The sequence below is a fragment of the Chelonia mydas genome, chromosome 12, assembly GCF_015237465.2.
Source record: "Chelonia mydas isolate rCheMyd1 chromosome 12, rCheMyd1.pri.v2, whole genome shotgun sequence".
NCBI classification, from domain to species: Eukaryota; Metazoa; Chordata; order Testudines; family Cheloniidae; genus Chelonia; species Chelonia mydas.
Genome location: NC_051252.2, coordinates 7,731,550 through 7,749,990, shown reverse-complemented (window position 1 = coordinate 7,749,990; position 18,441 = coordinate 7,731,550). Strand labels below are relative to the sequence as shown.

At 47.0% G+C, this 18,441-nt stretch overlaps 1 protein-coding gene across 3 annotated transcripts in view; it reads left to right on the top strand.

Moving 5' to 3' along the window:
* The first annotated feature begins 4,968 nt into the window (after positions 1-4,968).
* SLC12A3 (solute carrier family 12 member 3) overlaps positions 4,969-18,441 on the top strand; it is a 44,225-nt gene continuing 30,752 nt past the window's right edge. For 2 of the 3 annotated variants that reach the window (XM_043526105.1, XM_037878074.2), the window contains exons 1-8: positions 4,969-5,334; positions 7,824-7,970; positions 11,105-11,180; positions 11,789-11,884; positions 12,834-12,973; positions 13,903-14,013; positions 14,883-14,994; positions 17,211-17,341. In XM_043526105.1, coding sequence (XP_043382040.1) covers positions 5,032-5,334; positions 7,824-7,970; positions 11,105-11,180; positions 11,789-11,884; positions 12,834-12,973; positions 13,903-14,013; positions 14,883-14,994; positions 17,211-17,341 — 1,116 coding nt within the window. In that variant the 5' untranslated portion in view covers positions 4,969-5,031. The remainder of the gene's footprint in view (positions 5,335-7,823; positions 7,971-11,104; positions 11,181-11,788; positions 11,885-12,833; positions 12,974-13,902; positions 14,014-14,882; positions 14,995-17,210; positions 17,342-18,441) is intronic. The other variant, XM_037878075.2, reaches the window with a different exon arrangement.

The window sequence follows — 18,441 nt, the reverse complement described above, 5'->3', positions numbered from 1 at the left end:
GTGGGGCCTGTCAGTTTTCCTCAGCACCCCCCCCCCTCAGCCCCGCAAAGAGCATTTTCCTCAGTCGCTTATGGTTGGATAGCTAACAAGCCTCTTGCCTTCACAGCTCTGGGAACCTGAGTCCCTTCTCTTTCCCCTCCCAAGCCCAGCCAGCCGGCAGTACTGGCTTCCCTTCTGCCAGAGGAGATGGACGATGGGAGGGTAAAGCTTAAACTGTCAGCCTGAGAGTCAGTGGACTTCAGATTTGGGGATCCACTCTTGGCCTGAGCATTTCGGACCCTTCATCAGCACCCACCAGAAAGAAGGGGACCAACCGAATGCACAGTAATGTTACAGACAGGTGGCTGGTTTGCCAGGCTCCAGAAATGTCTGAAGGGGATGAATGTGCTGACGCAGGTTAGTGTTGCTTTACGCAGGGTCTTGTGAGGTAGATTGTGTAACCTTTACCCAAGCGAGGGAGTGCTTACCAAAGTGCGTAAGCTCATTGCTGTCAGGTGGCCTCACATGAGTAAGAGCCCACCCAAGGGAGCAAGAGGTGCATAAGCTCGTCCTCTGAGGCGCATAAGCTAGCTCTCTGCGGGCCAGTACATAAAACAATACAACCCAGAAGGAAATAACCCCCAGTAAAAGGAAGGCAGGTGAAAGGTGTAATGTGAATACAAAAGATCGCCAGAGGCACTCCAGAGAACAGACTGAATTTTCCATTAACCCGCCAGCCAGCATATACAGGGCTGAATTTCAAATGGCTTTTCTGGTGTCGCACTCAAACTTTATGACCTGACTTCTATTTGCTGTCTTGAGAGATCTTATCTGTAACTGCTTTTAAATGGACATGTGACTTCGGGAACAAGCGTCCCAGTGTTCAGTCCCTGGAAAAGTCCCTCGCCGCCACACACACGCGTACACCCACCTCTGTGCTGTTCAGAAGTTCTGTTTGATCAGATGAGATCAGCATTTAGGCCCCGATTCAGGCAGCCCGTCCCTATTCAGGGCAGCGCTTGAGAACATGCTTGTCTTTAAGTGCACGGTTATGCGCCATTGAGATCAACTTGAAATTTAGGAGCTGTCCCCCTCATTGAAGCCAGCGGAACCTGAGCCTGGTTTTGGGGGCTCTCCTGAATAGGAAAGGAAATAAGCCTGCACTTAGTTGGCTTTCTGAATTGGGGCCATAATCTCTGGATCTTTCAAGATGTGTTCTAGAAATGGGGCCTCAATCCCTGCATGGGGCCCTTCGGGGCTACTGCAAAACAAATAATAATGACAGATTACCTTAGCATCTCCGTAGTATATTCAATATGGGCCCTATCCTGAGCGGTGCTGAATAGTGTACCCAGGAGTCCGGGAGCTGCAGCTACTCCACTCCCTTGAGGTGTGAGTGCTTTACGCAAAGTAAATAATCCAGTCCCTGCGGGATATGTTCACTTCTCAGTGCACCCGGGTAACGCCTGTTAGTGCCGGTAGGAGTTTCACAGGCTTCAAGCATCGGTTATACAGAAGCCCATTTGAAAGACAATTTTGGGTTCTGGAGGGCTCAGGGGTTTGTTAATGGTCTATGTGGTCTTTCATCTCTAGGTCACTCGCTTGAGGCCAGGCCAGGCCAGGCCAGGACTTGTTACCATATGAAGGGTGTTTGATGCCCTATATGGAATGGGTTCGTTAACTGGTGTCCACATCACAGTAAGTTGCCACCGCTCTGGCTAATGGGCACCCTTGATGCCAGTCTCATTCTCGAGGTGAACCCCTGTAGGTTGCTCTTCCTGCGTGAGGTCTGGGCTCTGCATGGTGAGGTGGGAGCACATCAGTGGGATCCCATGGAGGAATCCCGCACTGCTGCCACCTCTAATACAATACCTGTTGTGGATTAGGGGTTCACAAATCTTCCCAGCAGCCCTACCGCGCTGAGTCAGCAAAGCACTCGAGACATGCCTAGCTGTAAACGTGAGAAATCTCAGCCCTATCGAACAAGGCACCAAAGTATGTGCTTAAGTCAAGTCCTTAAAGTGAAGCAGGCACTTAAATACATTGGTGAACTGGGGCTTAATTTCTCACTGTGGTTTTATTATTTGTATTGTGGTTGTGCCTGGAGACCCCAGCCCAGGATCAAGGCCCTCTTGAGCTGGGCACCATACACATGTGTGATAAGACAGCCCCTGCTTTACAATCTGAGCATATGGTATGACAAATCGGGGGGCAGGGGAGGAAGATCACGAGATCACAATTGGGGAATAAGCACCAGTTTCTGCTTATGACAATGTGGTGCTTCATGGGAGCTCCTCCTGTGCATAAGGGGCAGCATGGGAGAAAGCCCAAAGAGACTTGATGGATGGGTCCTAATGGCTAGCACCGCTGGCACAGAAGAAGCAGCATCTGGCTTCAAGTTAGAGGTGACAGACAGTGAGGTCAAACTAGGGAGAGCCCTAAAAGTAAAGGCAAGAAATTTGTGTCTGTGATGGAGAAGCCAGTGGAAGGATGCAATGAGGGGGGATTAATTGGAAGATAACATTAATATCTGATTGGTTCATTGTGTCTCCATCACACAACTGCCATATTCTTTTGCACGGTGTGGTACGAGCAGCTCGGGGAGATGCTGCAGGTTGGCAGAGTTCTGTGAAAGGTGCTTGCATAATGCTTTCCAGCACTACCGCTGCCTCAGATCTGTACATTTGCCCTGGATTTTCATGATCTCTAATCCAGAGCATGTACCCAGCTTGAACCATTCTTATCTGGTCTAGCTGGTGTTTCCAGGTTTTGATGGAGAGTGTTGTGGAAGTCATGGAGATTTCTCATGAGCTTTCATGCTTTAACCCAAAGGCCAGGAGAGTTTAACTTTTGTTTTAAAAAAATCACTTCTCCCAAGAGATTGAGACACTGGCGTTAGCAAAAGCAAAGTTTTAAAATATCTGACTTTAAAATCCCTTTCCCTGTCACTGTTCAACTTTCAGTCTCTTGAGATGTTTATTTCACTAGCTCTCCAGTCACCACAGAGTCCCCCAGGGTAGACATGATCTGGATTTATAATGCTAAAAAAACCCAATTTTTTTTGCACAGAACCACTTCAGGTTTTCTCTTTATATCATACAGAAGGAAAATGAGCACAAAGCCCACTTTATTTCCCTGTGCAGGCCGCCTTCAAATACCTTTCCTAGTGTTTTGCAGGCAACAGCAAAAAATTCTTTTTGGTAAAATGTTCTATTTTTACACCATGCCTGTTTGCCTGTTATGCCTGTTTGCCAAATCCAGCTATTTGCGCACCACGCGGAGATCCATATTCTGGGAATTGCTCCAGATTACACACTACACACACGTATGTGTCCACTCATTACAAAAACACGACACCCCAGCTTCTGGTGTGCCAATAAAATATACCCCCCACCCCGCCACCCTCCAATGGCCCTAGTATATGCACACAGGATCCTGGTGGTGGCATGTGGATGAAGGAGGTGCTCGTATACGCAATGTTGGTCAGAGAGCTGCTTGATCACATGCAGTTCTGAAAAATCTGGCCCTGTGCTCACTAGAGGGAACATAATTATCCCGTGACCTAAATGCCTAACTCTTGGGTACCTGCCTATCCTTCTGAGGATGGCCCAATAGTTAGGGGACCAACCAGGGACTCAAGGAGACCTGAGTCCAATTCCTGCTCTTCTGAGTGACCTCACCTTGGGCAAGTCATTTAGTCCTTCTGTGCCTCAGTTCTCCATCTGTAAAATGGGGGTGATAGCACTGCCCCACCTCACTGGGTTGCTGTGAGGACTGAAGATTGCTAGTTGCTTAGGCACTGGGTAATGGAAGCCAGAGGGAGATAAGTTCACAGCTTTGCCCCCAGGCACTGCACATGAGTGGAGAACGCTGTGTATAATAATCAGACAGATCAATCATGGGTGCTCCCACCCCCAGTGCTGAGATGAGAACTGCAATGCTACAGCCCTATGTCTCTGGACCCCAGCATGCACAGGATGCTGCTCTCCCGTGTCCCACGCATACAAAGAATCACAAGCAACTCTGCTCCGCATCTCCAATTTCCCTCTGCTCAGAGAAGAGCCTACAAGCGGCTGAGTGCCTCCTGTGAGGTACTGCGCACTCTGAGCTCCCGCTCAATCAATAGGAGTTGAAGGCACTCAGCACCTGGCCATGTGAGGTCTCTCATCTCATGTCAGCCTCCTCCCTGTTCCTTCCCACAGTCTTGCTGGTGTTGGCAGGAGAGCTTTCTTCTCTGCCTCGCCTGTCATCTGGAGCACTCTCCCTGTATCCCCCTCACATCTTCCTCTCTCCATGAGATCCCTGAGGGAGACATTTCTTTTCTCCCTGAGCCTTCGCTCAACTCCTCTCTCTCTCGTTTTATTTAACTCTACAACTTCCCTATTCCACACTGCAAAGACCTTTGGGATTCCTGGTGTGTAGAGAAGGTGCTGTCTAAACTAAAATTGCACTGTAAATAGCTGAATCTGACACAGTATGTTGCATGAAGTTACATGACATAACAGAGAGTCTATATGGCTCCTGTTTGACAGGCTTAAACTCAGCAGCTCTACCTGAAAGCCTCTGAGCGACATGGGCAGTGACAAGAAAAACCCAAGGAAAGGCCAATATGCTTCCTCTATAGCCATTTTACAGAGGCCGTTCAGGCTGGGGCAATATCCCCGAGAGAGATCTGTTTGTTTTTACCTAACAGCGGGAACAGAATGTACCTGGTTAGGCTGCAGGGGAAACATAACTCCACATTCTCCCACTGATCTGTCCTTGGGACTTAATCTCCAATCTGTTATCGCAGCCCCGATCAGGCACTGGGAGTCAGCGATTCGGGTAACAGGCATTTTGATACCCCTCAGGCTATACTTTCCCACGACCAGCTCTGGGTGGTTCAAGCCAATTAGTTTTCCCCGTGAGTAATTGATTAAGTGGTGGCCAGTTGGTTCGTTCTGGTTTCGCTGTGTATAAAGTCTCCATACGCTCCTGTGTGTCGCCAATCGCATCACAGCTCCCCATCACTTGACCAAGAGAGACCCAGGCAGAGAGAAGAGCAGGGATGAAATGGCCACAGAATTGCCAGCCACAGAATTAACTGACTTGGCCCATGCCAATGGCAGGTTCACCATCAGCACCCTGATCAGCACCGAGGACAGCGGCAAACCTCACTATGGACCGCCTGCCGCTGCCCCCTGCGAGGCTCCCCATCCCAGCCACCTCACCCACAGGAGCACTTTCTACATGAGGACCTTTGGCTACAACACAGTGGATGTTGTGCCGACTTATGAACATTATGCCAACACGAAGGCGGTGGGTGAAACCAATAAAGTTAGGCCCACGCTGGCAGATCTACATTCTTTCTTGAAGGTAAGCGATGTAGCAGGACTGTCTCAAGCATCGATTTACTTGAGCAGTGCTGTAGTCTGTGTGTAGCGAATGCTCTTTCTGTACTTATCTCTGTCCCTGCAGAAGAAACATAGACTTTGAAATAAGCCTTCTGCAAACATGGGTCATAGAAAGAGTCGCTGAATAACTGTGAACCATGGGTGGAAATCGTGATCTGTTCTTAATCTAGTTACTAACCGACAACAAAGGTGAAATCTGATGCTTTAGGTCACTGCAAATGGTTCTCCAGCTCTATTGCGGACAACCAACAGCTTTGGAGCGCTGAGTGCCCTGTTTCCACCAGGAGAAAATGTTGGCTCTTGAGACTTAAATATCAGGCAGATGGATCAGCTCATGACTCCATCGGCTTGTGTCACTCTCCTGAGAGGGCAGAGGTAAATCACACTGGCATATAGGATGAACAATGAATATTGCTGTAAAATTCATATTCCCAGACATAAAACAAACCTGCGGTAGTACTGTAACCTAACTACCCTCATGCTCTGCAATATTTTCCCATTGATGTCATTCTACTGCATATGAAGAGGAAGCCTGTCTGCTTTCCAATAATAACAAGGCCTTGCTTCCATCATGTCCAAGTAGAGTGAAATCTGTCTCCAGCTTTGGAATCCGCCCCTTCCTTGGTCCAAAACATCCCATTTCTGATGCTCTTCAGAGCATATTTTCCCTCCAGGCATGGCAAGGAGCAGCTAGGGAAGAATTGCAATTGCCAGGATGGGGACTGGGAGGGTCACCTGCATTCGGATGTATTTTTCAGTTATGCCAAGGGTGCCGAGAACTTTTTAGCATTTTTATAAACTCAAGTAAATAAAGAAAAGAAATGGCCTGGCAGAGGACTTGCAAAACTCAGTTGCTTCCTAGCAAAGTCAGGTCTGAGCTCTTGGGCCATGCATCCGCCTCATAAATGGTGGTGTAGGGTTATGTTTCTGTGTCCCGTCCTTTTTCTGTCCTGGGGGATAGAAGGAATGCTGTTGAAGTCTCTCTGCACGGTTATGGTCACTTACCTTGACCTTGCGGCAAACAGAGGTATGCTTGTGGCTTTTTATTTTCAAGTGAAATTAGTGCTGCAGAAAGTTCCTGGCTTGATGGACCAAGAGACTCAAATCCTGTATTTATCCAGCAAACAGATTGACTTTGGGCAGGGCAAGTTTTCCCTAAACTGCTCCCACTATTGTATCCCTTACTTGGAGGGGGAATAGGGCTCCATGGTCTGTAAAATCTCTGGCCTTAGGGGTATCTATCTGCATCCCAACCCAGAACCCCCTTCTCTGTTGCCAAAGCTCTTAAGAAAGTAGTCATGGAGGTTCAGTAATTTCAAACAAGGTGTTTCAAGTTCTCTTACTCCAGCTATTGGGAAGGGGCATACCAGCATGACACAGACTCAAGCAGTAAAGACTGCAGGGCTGTGTGACATGGCCTGTGCGCATCCTATTGCGAGTCGCTCTGTTGTTGTGGTCTAGGTCACAGGCCTCTTCCATGAGGGGTCTTTTGCTATCTCAGCATTCCAGGGATGAGCTGAAGATGGACTCGTTTCTCTGCAGCCTGTAGTCAGCAAGCTCCTGGGGCTCACTGAAACCTGCCATCATCTTGCCCCCGTGCTCGGAGATATTTTTGTCCTTGCACTGCTGATGAAAGCTCCGTTTGAGGCATCGTGTGAACAGTGGTTTTCCCATGCGTCCCACCGCCTTTACTAAGGGCCGTGTTTTTAAAAGTATTTCAGCACCTAAAGATGCAAATAGCTGCTTATGGGGGATTTCAAAAGCACCTAGGCACCTAAATCCCTCTGAAAACACTTGCATCTTTAAGCACCTAAATAGCTTTAAAATCTGGTCTTTAGCTTCTGTTTCCCATCTATAAAATGGGGATAACCGTGCTTCCCAGCCTCCCAGGATTGTGTGAAGATAAATGCACTAAAGATTGTGAGGTCCTCAGACCCAATAGTGACGGGGGCTATGTCAGTCCTTAAGACAGACAGATTGTGAAAATCTCACCCATAGTTCCTTATATTTTTACAGCACTGTACAAATATTAACTAATTGTGAAGCAAAAAACCCAAAGTCTCCACTCCCCAGATCTGCTACTACTGATCTACTGATGAAAACCACTGTATACAAGCTAGGTATTATTGTTATTTGCAAGTTCTGATTTACAGTATTTTAAGAAGAAACAGCAGTACGTCTCTACTTGTAGGGTGGTGGTGTTCATTATTTGTATGATGGTGGTGTGAACTGAAATTGGGGTCCCTTTGTGCTCAGCGCTGTACAGACACCTAGTGAGAGACAGGTCCTGCCCGGACAAACCTTGTTAGCACAACATTGCTGCTTACCTCTAGGATTAAAAATTTCAAATGGAGGGTTGAAAATTGACAAGGTCGAATATGGTCCCAGACATCTTCCTTTCTGTCCCACCTCTATGCCCTGTTGTGACTTGATTTCTCTCTGCTTTCTCAGTCGGACAATAGTCATCTCCACAACCCCGTGTACGAACCCCAGAGAAGTAATGTCCTGAGTGACGAAACTACTGAGGAAGATGGTGGTGAGGGTGGGGAAAAGCCTCAAGGAGAACCTGTCCGATTTGGATGGGTGAAAGGGGTGATGGTGAGTTTTGTTTGTTTTTTGTTTTTTTTTGCTGCCTACAGACCAGAAGGAAGTGTAATGGGAGAGCTCGGGTCCTATGCTGGCAACAATTCACGTACAGCCCGATCTCGCCACCTTCACTTTCCCCGAGTTGTAGATCACTCCTACATTGACTTCAATGGGACCATACAGAGGACTAATGGCTTGGGTTTGAAAGTCAGTGCAGAACTTTTCTTCTCCCTGGGTTCACTGTATAATCTAGCTTATTTTACTGTGACAAGTATGCAACCCTGATGCCTCATCTGCCAAGTATAACCCATTATATTAAGCCACATGATGGCAGGTGACATTCAAACTCGACAAATGGCAGGTGATGTAGGTAGGGAGGAAGGATGGTCCAGGGGATCAGTCTAGGACTTTGGAGACCTTGGTTCAATTTTGTGTTCTGCTGAAGGCATTCTGTGTGTGTTACAGAGCCACCCTGTGCCTCAGTGTCTCCCCTGTGAAATGGAGATAATAGCACTTTACTTGCTGTGAGCTTAGGTACATTAAAGACTGTGAGATGCTCGAATACTAGGGTGACATGGCAAATAGAAGACAGATTCAAAGGAAACATTTGAATAATTGTTGCACATTACTAGGTTCTAACCTGACTGCCTCCACTGGGTATCTTTGCAGCAAGCTCAGGGAAGTCGCTGCTCAAGGTGCCGAAAAAACAATCAAACAAATGGTTAGGAGGTGTAAGGAATGGGATGAGAAATCATATTGAAAATATGTTCATTTCATTATATGTCAATCCGATGCCCTCACCTGGAAGACTCCGTTCAGTTCCGATCACCCTATTTCAGGCAGCATACAACAGAAAGAATGGGGGACAGGGTGCAAGACCAGTGATGAAATAATTTGGGGCATAAGAAGGGTTCCATATGAAGGGAGATTTGAATTGGGAGTCATCTTAGAGATGAGACAGACAAGAGGGGTGTGATAAAAGTATACATAACAATGAATGGTCTAGAGAGGGTAGATCAGACATTTCTATTAACCCGCTCTAATAATTAAGGCTACGTTTTAGTCATGAGTACTTTTTTAGTAAAAGTCACAGACAGGTCACGGCAGTAAACAAAAATTCACGGCCCGTGACCTGTCCATGACTTTTACTATATACCCCTAACTAAAACTTGCGGGGGTGGGGAGTTACTCCGGGGGTGGCCCGGGGGGCGCCCTGGGTACTGGGGGGGTGCGGGCGTTGCGTGGGGGTGCAGCCTGGGGAAGCGCCGCGGGTACTCGGGGAAGGTGCAGCCCGGGGAAGCCCATGGGTGCTGTGGAGGGTGGGGCACAGCCTGGGGGGACGCCTCGGGTGCTGTGGAGGGTGAGGCTCAGGGGGGCGATGCGGGTGCTATGGGGGTGGGGTTGGCAGGGCTGGGGCAGGCTCCATACCCAGCTCCTGGGTAGCGGGAACTCCAGCTCCTAGCTCCACGTGCTGCCTCCTCTCCGCCCCAAGCCCCCGTTCTGAAGCTCCCATTGGCTGGGAACTGCAGCCAATGGGAGTTGCGGGGGCGGTGCCTGTGGGGAGAGGCAGCTCGTGGAACTAGGAGCTGAGGGAGGGGAGTTCCTGTCACCCTTCCGGGGAGTTCCCCCCAGGTAAGCACCACCCTGAACCCCAGTCCCCAGCCCTGATCCCCCCCACACACCCAAATTCCTGCTGCAACTGGCCCAGGGACTGCCCGAGCATCTCAGGTGACTCCCAGCCCAGCCGCACTGTGCTGCTGCGGAAGTCATGGTGGTCACGGAATCCCTGATTTCCCTGACCTCTGTGATAAACACGGAGCCTTGCTAATAATACAAGAACAAAAGGGTCCTTCAACGAAATGGAAAAGTGACATATTCAAAAAACAATTTAAAAAAATGCTTTTTTTTTTACACAGAATGCACAATGGATCTGTGGAACTCATTGCCACAAGGTATCAGAGGTAGCATGTTCAGGTAGAGAGGAAGGATGGTCCTGTGCTGAAGGCATTAGCCTGGCCCCTGAGAGACTCAGGTTCAATCCTCTACTCCACCACAGACTTCCTGTGTGTTTTTGGGGAAGTCAGGCTACATCTACACCTCAGGCTAGGAGTGTGATTCCCCTGCTTGTGTACATGTATTTGCGCTAGCTCTCCTCAAGCTCGCGTGAGTATAAATAGCAGTGCAGCTGCAGTGGCATGTGTAGCAGAGGCAGTGAAGGCACGGACGAGCCATGCCGAGTAGAGACCCACCAGCTTCACGTTCGTGGATTCTAAGGCCAGACGGGGCCATTGTGCTCATATACTCAACTCCTGTATAACACAAGCCAAAGACTTTCTGTAAAATAATTCCTGGAGCAGATCTTTTAGGGAAAAAAAAACATCCAATCATGAGCAGGGAAGTCACACCCTTAGCTTGCAGTATAGATGTAGCCTCCATCTCTCTGTGCCTGTGTTCTCCAACTGTAATGGGGATAATAGCAAGAGGCCTGGCCTACCTCAGAGTGGTGTTGTGAGAGTAAATATACTGAAAGGTTGTGACGTTCTCAGCTATGGCCATGGGGGTTATAGAAATACCTAACACAGATAGATCACTGAGGCCGAGAGCTTAGCAGGATTCCGAAGAGGATGCAGTGTTGCCAAGCGGACGGAGCACTGGGCTAAGATTCATGAGACCTGGGCTCCATTCCCTGCTTTGTTGCTGGAGAGGCTGTGAGCAAGTCGCTTCCCTACCCTGTGCCTCAGTTTTCCCATCTGTAAAATGGGGGATGATGATCCTGACCTGCTTTGTAAAGCTCTTTGAGATCTACTGATGAAAAGTGCTAGATAAGAGCTAGACATAGACATGGATAACACGAACACCACAGAGTTGCAATAGGAAGGATTTAAAAACTTCTAGAAGGGAAATTAAGCCTCCTGCTTCAGGGTTTAAACCAGCCTCTGACTGATGAGGTTAGGAGGAAACCTTCCTGTGGGCTGGTCACTCCACTTCCTGGGTCTCAAGCATTTGGCACTGGCTACTATTGCAGATAGGATATTGGACTTGAGGAGCCATAGGTCTGAGCTGGCAATTCTACTGTTTCTCTATTCACGCGCACTGTCAGCTATGCAGACGATCACATGAGATTAATGTGGCTGTTTTCCTTCTAGGTTCGATGCATGCTGAACATCTGGGGTGTGATTCTCTATCTGCGATTGCCCTGGATCACTGCACAGGCAGGGATTGGTAGGTGCAGCTCCATTCTCTAGAGTTGCCAGCAACAATTATATTTGACATAATTTGTTTAATTGTAAACCCTGACAGAGTGCTTGGCACTATTCAAGACACCATGAAAACAGTCCCTCCCTTCCCCGATATCCTTTGGCCCAATTCTTAAAGGTATTCAGGGGTCGCTGCGCCCCCCATTGCAAAGCCTACTGATTTAGGAGCCTAAATCTCATTTTCTAAAGTTATTTAGGCACTTAGGAGACCAAATCCCATTGACTGAGGGATTTAGTTCCTAAATCTTTTTTGAAAAGAAGACATAGGCTCCTAAATCTGTTAATTGTTGCAACACTTAACTCAGCAATGCCTAAATATCTTTAAAAATCTGGGCTTTGGTGTCTATGGGACAGCAATGGAGAAGATGGGCTAGGGATATAGACAGGCAGATGCAATATAGAAATTGGGCTCAGAAGAGGACATGGGCCCTTATCGACATCCTGGAAGAAGTGGGTTGAGGGGAAGGGTGACTTTATGGATCAATGTACGGGGCACCAAGGAAAAGAGTCAGAGATGGTGGTATTGCTTTCTTCACCAGGCAACAAAGTGAAAATAATTCCTCTTCTCTGCAGCGCTCACATGGCTGATTATCTTCATGTCTGTGACAGTGACGAGCATCACAGGCTTGTCCATCTCTGCCATCTCCACCAACGGCAAAGTGAAATCAGGTAGTGCTTGGCTCCCATTTTCCTTCTGAGGGCTGGCCCTGGTCTCTCCTGGGGGAGGAGAGGGGGAAGAGGTCCCAGCTGGCACTGATCTCTCTCGGCTGATCCCGGTCTCTCTGGTTGGAGGGGAAGGGGGACAGGTCCCAGGCAGTCCCTCTCACCTAAGGCTGGTCCCTGGATATGGGGAAGAAGTGGTGATAGAAGCTGTCAGTGACTGGCTGGAGGGGAGATGGCGCCTCCTGAGGCTCTGGGCCCCAGGATCCCTGGACCCAGCTCCCTGCTTCCCAGAACTCTGGGCTGCCATCTCCTCAAGCTACCTCCTCCATCTCTTCTGCTTCTGGGCCCACTCTGGCAGGAGAGGGAGCGGCTCAGCAAGGACATTCACATGACTTGTAGAGGAGTCTATGGCTAAGGGGGGGCAGTCCTGGGTGAAACAGAAATATGAAATCTCTGACGTGTTCAAGAAAGGTTCAGTCTGGTTTTGTCTTATCAACACCTAGCTCCCTCATGCTGATTTCTCAAGGGTTTGCTCTTGTCTAGTTCTAAGTCACTGTTCCAATCTCCCTTCAAACTCTTCCTTCTCCTAGGAAGGGATTCTTTATGAACACAAAATTAATGCTTTTTAATTAGAGATGGGCCTGTCCCAAAATTCCAGATCCAGACTTGCCTGAACTTTGATATTCAGACCCTGATAAATTGCCTTGTAAAATGTTGAGCATCTTATCCTATCTCCCTGTGTCATTGTCACTCATCGTGCATACAGTGCATGGATGTAGATAGGTGTCTGCCACACAGGCTTTTGTGGTCTACTTGTCATTAGTTTGTGCGGAGGACAAAGAGTCATTAAGGACATGTTGTTTGGGTCATGAATATCTGTGATCACCTCAGGTGCTGCAGTGCTGATCCTGCATGTGAAGTATTTAAACAACGAAATGTTTCTGGCATGTGTTAGGTGGCACCTATTTCCTTATCTCAAGAAGCCTCGGTCCAGAGCTGGGTGGTTCCATCGGTCTCATATTTGCCTTTGCGAATGCCGTGGCGGTGGCCATGCACACAGTGGGCTTTGCGGAAACTGTGCGCGATCTGCTCCAGGTAAAGAATCCGAGTTGTTTCACGATGCCCCTCCCCCCCCCGATTTCATCCGCAAGAACTTGTACCGTGTCAACATTTAAGTCCTTCTTAAAGGCCAACTTCTGCCATGCTGCCGACAGTGAATCTAGTTGTACAAAAAAATCTGTATTTGTTCTTTCTCTTTCCCCTCAACTTGTCTGTCATTAAACTTTTTGCTCTTGACATGCCATTGCGTGTGCATTAATCATAAGCAAATTAATAATCAATAGTTGATACATGAATGGTAATTAATCACTTATAGCCACTGATTAGTTATCAATACTCAAATCAATAACCAACAATTAATAATCAACAGCAATCAATAACCATGGAAATCATGCTAATTAGAGATGACAATGACCTAGTTGCTCTTCCATTCCACATGTTTGCCATTTCAGGCTTGTTCCATACAGACTGCACCTGCCTGGTTTGAAATTGGAAATTTGTTTTTTTAATGATTCACATTTGTATTAAATATCATTTTAAAGCTGTTTATTTAGGAAGTATAAATGACTTTACAGATCCATACCTCAAACACACCGAAAATTATATAGACCCATCCATTCACGCAGTGCTCTATGGAACTTAGGTAAGACACAGCCCTGGCATTGAAGAACTCAGTCAGTAGGTCCATAATGTTTTAATGTAAAATAAAAGTCTAGAAAAGTGCCTGGCAGACCAGATTTAAGATTACTGCCGACTGAAATGACTTAGCTGGTTGAATGTTGGTACAAAAGAATGATGGTTTTATAGGCCTCTTCATTCTCTATTGGTTTTTAATAAAAAGAGGAATTTAAAAGTACAGAAAGCCATAAGGAAGTGAAGGAATCGGATGCGGTCTGTATGGTTAGGTTCAACTCTGCCATCAGCTTCCAGAACTGCAGACTGCTGACTTGGGCTTCCTTTCCCAGGAACATAACTCGCCCATTGTAGACCCCACAAATGACATCCGCATCATCGGGGTCATCACAGTGACAGTGCTACTTGGGATTTCCTTGGCTGGAATGGAATGGGAAGCAAAGGTAACGGTCTCAATTGTTAGGATGAACGTAGGAATTTCCATACCGCAACACGTCCATGGTCCAGCTAGTTCAGTATCCGGCCTCCAACAGCAGCCAATGCCAGTTGCTTCAGGGAATAGTGGACCTATACCCTCCCTCCAATAATACACCTAACTGCAAGGTTCTTACCAGCAGGAAAATTCTTCCTGATCCTTCCTGATGATTGGGTTTTGCCCTGCAGCATAAGCATTGTCAGCCTAGATATAATTTTCTTCTGACTGTTGAAACTGCAGAATCTGTTCTCATTCATACGAATATCCAAATCTTTCTTGAATCTTATCACCGCGTTTGCCTCAGTGTTGTCCTTTGTCTGGTTCATTTGTTCAGATACTGCTATTGGCCTCCTTTAACTAGCCACAAAAGCCTGCGGGCCAAGAAAACCTAGAGAGACGGACAAATACAGAAGACTGTGCAAGGCACGTCTCAAGGGTCATGCTGCATCTTGTAATACAGGTCTAGCCAGAACGGATGCTTAGCTCAGCCTGTTAGATTGGATGAGAACCATCTGTCCCCAAGTTTAGGAGGGGCAGGAAGCATGGTACAGAGGAGAGGTTGGGGGAAGAGGTTGGGTCGCTCCTTTGCACCAACTAGCATTAGGGTATAAGCAGCATTGCAGCTTGGGAGGAATGCACAGGTCACTTACCCTGACCTACTAGTCACAAGGGTAGAATGTTGCTTCAGGGGGGCCTGTTTGCAGATTCCCAGCTGGCAAATGGGTTAAACTTAATTAGGAGTTGCCCACCGGTACTTTTCACTCCACCCCTTTGTACAGCGTTTGCAGCAGGTACTCAGCCAGCAGATTGTTCAGCTGGATTCTTTTGGTCTCGCAGGCACAGGTGCTGTTCTTCATCATCATCATGATTTCCTTCTTAAATTACATAGTGGGGACGGTGATTCCAGCCTCCGAGGAGAAGCAGGCAAAAGGATTTTTCAGTTACCGAGGTAGGTTCCAGCGGTGGCTAGAGGCAGGAGTTTGGGGGGGACTCTTACTAATTCTCATGGATGGCTGAGAGAGCAGGCGTGAATGACTGAGGTTTGCAAGTAAGCAAACAAACAGTGAAAACGGAAGACAAACGCGTCCCCTAAAGGAAGAGGAAGGATGGTTCAGTGGTTAGGGAGGCAGCCTGGGACTGGGAAGACTCAGGTTCAAATTCTTGCTCAGGAGCAGACTTCCTGTGTGATCTCTCACAACTTGTCTCTGAGCCTCAGTTCCCCACCTGTACAGTGGGGATAATAGAACTTCCCTACCTCCCAGGGCGGTTGTGAGGCCAAAGCCATTACAAGATCGTGAGGCATTTGGGTACTAAGGTGGTGGGGGTCAGATATGCACATAAGCTGGCCAGAATGTATTTTCAGTCAGTTTACTGTGTCAACTGGAGTTTAGTTCTAATGGTTATGGTGGAATGGGAACAAAACCACAGTGAAGGTTGCACCAGAGTTTTCTATTCAGCAGGACTCTTAATTATGATAATGTGCTAACAAATGTTCTCCGCTACATGTCACAAAACGAGGAAGTCTTGGTGCTCAGACATCTCACCATAATCTCCGCTGTTCCGTTTCGGTGGAGAGGGCCTGGTTAGTTTTGGTGGATTATATGGCTTTTGGATCATAGAATCATAGAAGATTAGGGTTGGAAGGGACCTCAGGAGGTCATCTAGTCCAATCCCTTGCTCAAAGCAGGACCATCTCCAACTAAATCATCCCGTCCAGGGCTTTGTTCTACTGGACTAGCATGATTATGGTTTATTTACAAATGTAGATGAATGCTCTAGTACAGTGCTGAACTGAACATTTCCATATGGTCACTTTGTTCTCAAGGTCCTGGCAGTTAGTCGAGAGTAGGGCAGCATGTAACAGAAATGTATCTCGTTCAGGTCTGTTATGTGCCTGCAAGGAAAATAGCCTCTCACGTTAAGCGCCCGCTCTGGCCTGCTTGTTCTGAGTAAGAGCAGTGTGGTAACGATTAAAGCTTCCAGGGACACAATTACACTTTCCTGAATGTTCTGCTGAACATTTGCAAGATGCTGGAGGCCCATAAGGATCTACATCCAGGGGCAGAGAGGTGAATGCTCCTGCTGTGTGTATGAGATGGACCCAGCCCGTGTGGCAGGGGACCCAGCCCAACACATGTTTCAGCCCGGGACTGTGCAAACCGCTTTGGACCCTCATTCTGAGTGAAGAGCGGAAGACCATTGGGACTCTAGAGTTCTTGTGGGTGTCATTTACCAAGCATACAAGTATTGCATGAGCCTCATTTTCATAGGAGCTGAGCATCCACAGATCCCATTGATTTCACTCCTGGGGATAAAATATGCTTCTATTTGTCTTAATTACCATTTACTCTTTGACGTAAGAAGGATCAAAATGAATCGGCTGAATGTGGCTATTTGTTGCTGTCAAACAGAACGCCCATTTATTGCCAGGGAAAGGGCTTATCACTGAGAGAGCTCGATGGATCAATGGATGAAACAGTCGTGATAATTAAGGCTGTGATGAAATGGTTCTCTTTCGTTTAGTGAGTTTCTCCATTCCTGCTGGAATCATTCTCATCCCCTGGAGCAAAATCTCCAGGCAGGCAGTGGCAGAATAATTTTTTATATCTAGAAGCATCTTTAATTTGGACTCCGCCCTGTCCACTTTAAGGCCCGACCCTATAACAGATTGAGGGGTAAAAATAGCAAACAAGAAATTAGCTCATGACGCATCCTTTCTCAGCCCTCCTTAGACTTTGTGTTGTCTGTGTAGACCTTCATTTCACAATCAGATTGGCATGGGCAGATCCATACACCTGTGCAGGAGCCCAGGCCCAGATTTATAAAGGTATTTAGGCACTTTTGAAAAAGGAACATAACCCTCTAAATCACTTAGGCCTTGCTTTTAAATACCTTTAAGAAACTGGACACGTGTGTAGGCAAACCCACTGATCTGCCTGCAAACACAGAGTCTTCGACTGTGAACTCTGATCTAACTTTATGACAAGAAAGCACATAGCATGTTTTAGGGTGCTGTATAAATAACAATGAAACGCTGCAAGGTTGCCTCTCAAGAGCCATTCGTCACTGCAGCTACTGTTTCAACCATTGCCTTTAAAATGAAAGAAACGAGATTAAAATGATCTAGTAGATTGGAATTGATAGATAAATATTTTTCTCCTCCAGCTGATATTTTTGCTCAGAACTTTGTGCCAAATTGGCGTGGACCAGATGGCACCTTCTTTGGTTTGTTTTCGATTTTCTTTCCATCAGCAACTGGCATCTTGGCTGGAGCCAACATTTCAGGCGATTTGAAGGTAGGTTTTTACTACTCCTGGCCAATACAGCATCACAAGGGCAAGCGTCCCAGGTTGTGTGCTATAGGCAGGAATGAGGTTGTGCTGATCAAGCTCTGTGTGTCAGAAATGGGCAAACTCCAGAGTCGGCAAAACTTCCTTGATTGGCTTTTGATTTTGTAAATCCGAGAGCAGGCATGGTTTGGATCCAGGTCCTGCTTTACTTGGATAATTTTTTGGTCTATCTCTGTTTTAGAGCTGGCCAAAATATTTTTATTTTCAAAACATTTTATCCAAATTTTGAAAGAACAGTAAAAATAACTTTAAAAAAACCCCAGATGTTTTATTCATTTTTTGAGCAGCGATGGAACTGGTTGACATTTTTAAAATTTTAACACAGAATTTCAAGAAATGTTCATGGATATATATATTTTTACTGCATTTCCAACTAGCTCTACTCAGTCGGTTCTTGGATCCTGATCCTGCGCCCATCACCCATATAGAGGCCCAGTTACATTAGCACAGGGGTCCAATGCCCAAAGCCTCTTGCAGGATTGAGGCATTGGATTACACAGCGATGGATGCACTACAAGACTCTACATAGAATAGAATAGAATTAATACTGGGCTGCCTACATTTATTGCACAGACACGGTTGAACTGATTTGGATAAATCAGTTGCCCGTGCAATAAATTGAACTATTTTTGAGGTTAGAGAAAGTTTGGTAAGCTTCGTTTCTTCATTTCCACAGGTCTCTGCCCTTGCTGCTTGGGGCATGAGTGCCAAAATCTTGAGGAAGACCGTTCCTGCAGAAGTGCTGAGCTAGCCGCAGATTAGAAATGAATGGAAATCTCTCCAAAGGGCTTGGGCTCAGGAGATTCCCAGCTCATTTTGCATCCCAAACAAATGTCAGATAGTTTGGCTATAAGTATCCAAAGTCAATCAGTTATAGATGGGCCCAGCATGCTGATTTGGACTGGCATGCCAAACGCTCCGGAGTTTGGCTCCAAGGGTTTGGGTTGCATGATAAATGGAAACCCAGCCCTTCTTAAAGAGGAGGTGCTTATTAAAGATGAGAGCAACAAACTATAGACACAAACAAACAGGCTTCTGCACAGCCC